This window comes from Thunnus albacares, chromosome 1 (assembly GCF_914725855.1).
Source record: "Thunnus albacares chromosome 1, fThuAlb1.1, whole genome shotgun sequence".
Classification (NCBI taxonomy): domain Eukaryota; kingdom Metazoa; phylum Chordata; class Actinopteri; order Scombriformes; family Scombridae; genus Thunnus; species Thunnus albacares.
This window is the reverse complement of record NC_058106.1, coordinates 35,756,490-35,762,342: the sequence shown is the minus strand read 5'-3', so window position 1 is coordinate 35,762,342 and position 5,853 is coordinate 35,756,490. Positions and strand designations below refer to the sequence as shown.

The 5,853-nt window shown below is 40.5% G+C and overlaps 1 protein-coding gene across 1 annotated transcript; it reads right to left on the bottom strand.

Moving 5' to 3' along the window:
* Positions 1 to 227: 227 nt before the first annotated feature.
* Positions 228 to 3,179, bottom strand: LOC122988759 (cocaine- and amphetamine-regulated transcript protein). The gene is made up of 3 exons (XM_044361355.1): positions 1,604 to 3,179; positions 969 to 1,052; positions 228 to 856 (listed from the first exon to the last, which is right to left on the bottom strand). Exons 1-3 carry the CDS (start codon positions 1,790 to 1,792, stop codon positions 749 to 751), a joined length of 381 nt encoding a protein of 126 aa, XP_044217290.1. The 5' UTR covers positions 1,793 to 3,179; the 3' UTR covers positions 228 to 748.
* Positions 3,180 to 5,853: the final 2,674 nt, after the last annotated feature.

The window sequence follows — 5,853 nt, the reverse complement described above, 5'->3', positions numbered from 1 at the left end:
GCGTGGCGGTGTGACGTCACAGACCTCTCTCTCTCTCTCACACACACACACACACACACATACGTCACTGTTGAAATAGTGCTATTGACTGAGCTCCTTCTGATTATCATTAAAAAACAACAACAACAATAAAACATGCGCGTTATATAACTCATTCCAGGCGCACCGGCCTTTGTGGCGCCTGCATTTTTTTTTTTTTTGAAAAGAAGACGCCGTCACTCCGCTGCTTTACAAAACAAAACATGATCCACAGTTTATTCTTATTATCATGAGTCATACACAGACATTCATCTTCAACAAAATAGTTCAAGTTCAGAAAGACAGATTTTGGATTTGCCCAAACGAAGAATCACTATAATATTCCCATAATATTGCTGTCGAGACTTTGTAGTGTATGTGGTTCTCAGGTGAGTTTATTGTGTATTATGGGTTATTTATTAGCTCCTATTATCACATCACAACAATAATCCTGTGAGTTTCCTACAGACATAAAGTGGCTCTGAATATTTACAGCAATCTTATGGTTCTTTACGGTATTTCCATCTCCTGACCTGTTATGTTTAATATACTAAAATATATATTCATATCATAGAACTACTATAGTTCTTTTTCGTAAGGGTGAGGCAGTCACCACCTGCTCCTCAGCGTTATCATAAAAATATGACAGTAATTACAAAGGAATCGAGTGACAGTTTGTTTTTTTTTGTTTTTTTGCGCATCTCAATGCTACATTCAGTTCCGACGAGGCTCATAAGCACTTCAGCAGGAAAAAGTTGCAGAAAGCTCCCCGGGGACAGTCGCACATCTTCCCGATCCGAGCGCCTTTCCTCACCGCGCACTGCTCCCCGACATCACACTGAGAGACAGAAGCAACAAGACAAGAAGCTCGATTCATTTCTACCCGCTGCGACATGCATCAATACAAAAATCAATCAATACAGTAGAGTGTTTGAAGTGTGGTGAGGTACCGTTGGGACTTGGCCAAATTTCTTTTCCCACATAGGCAGTCGTTTAGCCTGCAGCTTTTCAAGAACTTCTTGGAGAGCTCCGAGCTGACAGAGAACAGATAAAAATAAAGCAAAAGTGCTTCATGACTGTGTTTTCAATAAAGGACAGAAAATATCCAGAACTGTGCCATGTGCGTAATTAACGAAAGCGCAACGAAAAGATCACAGCCTGCACATAAAATAACACATCTGACTGTTGATATTAACAATTTAATCATTTGAGTAGCGGTAAATCACCTTTGTATTTGCAGAATATTTATATAAAACTGTGATATTTTGTTTAAAATGACACAAATAGATGAGATAAAGTGACAAATACAGCAGACAGAAGTTATAGAAGTACAAGAGAAAATCATTAAATTAACGCTTTTCTGAACTGAGTTTGGTCCAAAGACTGGACTTCAGTAGTCACATCTTTAGTCTTTATTTAACACATCACTGAAATTATGATTAGAAGAAAAAATAGTTGACATTTGATCTGATAAAATGATAAAACTAAAGAAGCTTTTCTGGCTTTTGCAGAAAAAAAATAAAGTCACTTCGTCTTTTTTTGCATCCATGCCGTGCAGGAGGAGTGCAGATGTAAAAAATCTTACCAGCTGCTTCTCGCTGGTCAGATTCGGACCTTTCGGGTAAAAGTCCCGCAGGGCTCTGGGACTCAGCTCCTCTTCGGACTCGGTGTCCAACACTTCGGCTCCAGCAGCGCTGGAGAGCAGCATCAGTGCGCAGAGGAGCGCGCCGCTGAGCATCCTGGAGCTCTGCATGTTCCCGGTGCGCGGCTGCATGTGGCCCTTTTTCAGTCTCAAATAGTCGATCCTCCGCGCCAAACACCTTTTTATCTGACTCCTGCCATCTGTTCGCTCCACCTTATCCTTTGATTTTTTCTTTTTTTGTCATGCGTAACAGCTGCCTTGGGTGAGTCATCCCGTAAAAGTTGCTGGGCAAAATATGCCTCAAAAAAGTCAACAACAGCAGCAGCAGCAGCAGCAGCAGCACTGCAGGGGGGGTCGTTCCTGAAAATGGATGGATTGGATGGATGGAGGGTAGATAATGAGGTCATTTCTATTAGGTTTGATAAAGATTAGGACAATTAGCTGATTAGATTTTGGTGTTTACATCTGTAATTTCTCTCATTACTATCATTTTAGTCGAGCTCTAGGTCCTAAATCTTTATTAGATAACAGCCTCATCAATCAGTATAACTTTAAATCACAGCAATGATATGCTTCAGTCACCCAGCAAGTCTGAGAACATTGCTTTATTTAGTATTCCATGTAGATCAGCAGTCACTTCCAATACTTTTCCATTATTACCTCAGAATGGCTCTGGCAGCCTCTCCAGCATTTAAACACGGTGACTCAGTCAATCCTTTCTGCTGTAAATTATCAAGAAAATCAAACAGCGCTGGTGTTAAACGCTCCGGCTGTTCTTTCTTCAGTAAAAACCAAAGCAACGATGAACCCCCCACAAGAGTTTGAAGGTCATTTTAACTTTTATAACTCATCTTCAGTCTGACGTGCAGGGACTGATGGGCCCAAAGGAGGAATAAAGATTTTTGACATTCTGAAAGGGAAATGATTTGTTCAAGTCATTTCTGTACAAGTCAGCAAAGAGACATTTTTTACACATTTCTATAGAAAGAACTACTTATTATACACTGTTGTTTCACTTTAAATGTGCATAAACAAATGCTACATAATGCAAAGTGTTATAAAAGCCATGCTGAATCGTATAAATTCTTTTCTAATTGTGTCTGCACAATAGAGAGCATCATAATTAACATTCAAATTAAAGGAATGACTACAGTCAACTTTATATCAGGGATAAATTCTGTTGGGAACACTGCAAAGCAAACAGATAACACCATGTTAAATGAAACCCTAAAGGTTTAACTGTGAATTTAAAAAAAAGCACTTCCACTCTGTATTTAAGTTATCAAACATGTTCTGCACCAGGCAACCACAACGTTTCACCTCTTACACAACCACCGAGCCAACAATGCGAAGGATAACTGTTTACACACAACACGGACAGACAAATTACTGCTGTTGTATTGCGTATTGTATTCTTAATCCTGTGCTTGAGTTATCCCAGTTCACTGCATTGATCGCTTGTTTCACTGCTGCCTGTTTCGGATCCATCAGCAGTGAAGGAGATGGAGGAGCAGGAAGCTTTGATTGTGCTCGAGGCAGCATGACTCATGTCCCCCCCCCCCCCCCCCCCCCCCCCCCCCCCCCCATCGTACTTTTTAATGACTGAGACACCAATTTAAACATTTCATTCACAGCAACCAGGCTATTTAATTCACAATCACAAGTTCATTAGTTTTTGCACCGTATCCCTGACAGTCGTCGGCCAAAGGTTGCCAACAACTGCTAAGCAGAGCAAATTATATTTAGAGTCGGCTGAATCAGCACTCAAGACAGATATATATACGGCAATTGGCCTTTTAAAAACCCTAGGAAGCCTCAGACTAACTGGTGGAAGAAAAAAATAATAAGAGAAAGTTTTAAAATAGGTTCAGTTTCTCTGTTTCTCCAGTTTCTGTTGTTGTTGGGATTTTTTGGCCACTTGGGGGCAGCGCAACAAGCTGGAAACATAACAGACCTATTATCACCTTATGAGCCTGTCCTCCCAAGAAAAATTACACTATAGGTCATAAATTCAGTTGCCAAATATGACCTATAGTTACGTTTTAGTGACAGACGCCATCTGGCGGCCACACTAATAATGACCAGGGGAAGTGTCGCAGGCCTCGCTGGCCTTGCCCGCGAGTTCCCGCCAAGCAGCAACTTCCGGGGCTGGAAAATGAAGCCAATGCAGGAGTGCCAAAAACTGCAGTTCCTTGAATGACCACATGAGGCTCCAAAAGCGAGTCAATCCCCATAGACTTCCATGTTAAAATGCCCAACTCTACAGTAGAAATAAACATGTTTACAGCCTGGTACAAAAAATGGTTTAGGTCTCTGTAGCTAATTTCCCCTTTCATGGCAACTGTACAGGGGGTGAATTTTTTAATAACTCACCCATTTGAATTTTATTAAGCCGTAAAGTTATGCATAATGAAGGACATGGCTGCTTTGAGTGACAGGTCCACCAGCCGCTAGGTGGCTTGTTTCAGCCATTCAGCCTGCCTCTTTGCCCATTTTTGATTGGCTGGGAGTTAGGCAGCGTCACGCACTGCCAAGATGACGACGGCCAGGGCAGCTCACTTTGAGCCTCAAAACCGCTCTTCAGAAACCAACGGGTGACATCACGGTAACTACGTCCATATTTTTATACAGTCTATGGTCAATCCCCATAGACCCCCATGTTAAAATGCCCAACTTTACAGCAGAAATAAACATGTTTACAGCCTGTAATTCATCTGTTTAAATGTTATTAAGCCATAAGGTTATGCATAAATAAGGAAGTGGCTGCTTTCAGTGACAGGTCGCTAGCCGCTAGGTGGCTTGTTTCAGCAACCAGGCGTCATTCAGCTCCACCTCTTTACCCATTTTGGATTAACTGGGAGTTAGGCGGAGTCAGGCGCTGCCAAGATGGTGACAGCCGGAGCTGCCGACTTTGAGCTTCAAAACTGCTCTTCAGGAACCAACGGGTGATGTCACGGTGGCTACGTCCAGTCATTGTTTCCTGCTCAGCCCACCATAGACTTTACATTGTGATGACATCACAGATTTTTAAATCTCTTTTCTCGGCTCCTGGAAAGTTTACCACTATAAAACCTCCATGGATCAAAAATTCATAATTAAAAGAGTCATAATTGACCTTATTTGCAGTTCAAAGTGTCCTGTCAACAGTTTTACAGACGTCTCTTTTATAATGGTGGTCTATGGGGAAAATGCTTTTTGGGCTGCAGGGGGATTTTTTGCTGCAATACTGCGAGTGACCACTGGGAAAAATCGTCTGCAAAGCTGAGTGGCGATGTCCTATCCAGTTCTTATTATACATCCATGGTTTGTCACTACACAGTCATTTTTCATTTTTATTTTTAATATCAAATATTCATTAGTGCAGCTTTAAGCACAACAGAAACGGGAGAAACAGAATTAATAGATGTAGAACTTGCTGGATTTTGACAACTTCAAACACATTAAATATATATATATATATATATATATATATATATATATATATATATATATATATATGCAGCTTGCAACAGATCATGTACCAGCTGAGTTTACTGGTCAGGTGATCTATTCCAGTTAGAAAGTGTGAGAATCAGTGGAGACAGTAATCAGAAAAATCTTCAGACACTCAGAACTTCTGTCTGGATATTTTGAGCAAATTGTGTATTCTTCTTTTTTATACCCAGAAATATACATAAAGGAACAAGAGCCAAGGTTTTTTTTTTCTTCTCAAGTTTCACATTAATTGGAAGGGAAAAGAAGTATGCACATGCACAAAAGTCTTCAGCAGATGCTTTTTCAGTTGCCAGAGTTTCTATTTTACCTAACCTACATACCCCAACCCAGTCACAGATGTCCACAAGAGATGAAACATCCAGCTATGTGGGTGACAACAAGTATCCAAAACAAATATTTATTTAAATGTCATAACTCCTGATGGTTGAATAGATATTGGTTGGGTTTTTTCCAGTTGGATATTCACTGTGAAGAACCAGATATAGTTATCTCGTGATAGCAGGTTCAGTCCGTCTGTTGGTCTCGTGCTGGAGAGAATTTGCTTATTCACAACAAACAGCAGGAAAAGAAACATCAAGAGTTGCCCTTACCTCAGTCCAAAATGTTCATGTGTGTTTGCAATCTATCTACCTAACACTGTCAATGTTTCTCCATATTGTAATTTTACTATTTTTATAGTATTTTTATCTGCTCTGTTC

What these genes read in the sequence shown, in the direction of transcription:
- LOC122988759 (XM_044361355.1), bottom strand. Translation starts at nt 1,792, where the DNA reads ATGCAGCCGCGCACCGGGAACATGCAGAGCTCCAGGATGCTCAGCGGC. An exon ending in TGACCAGCGAGAAGCAGCTG is followed by an intron (nt 1,053 to 1,603) that starts GTAAGATTTTTT and finishes GTTCTCTGTCAG; the next exon opens with CTCGGAGCTCTCCAAGAAGT. An exon ending in AATTTGGCCAAGTCCCAACG is followed by an intron (nt 857 to 968) that starts GTACCTCACCAC and finishes TCTGTCTCTCAG; the next exon opens with TGTGATGTCGGGGAGCAGTG.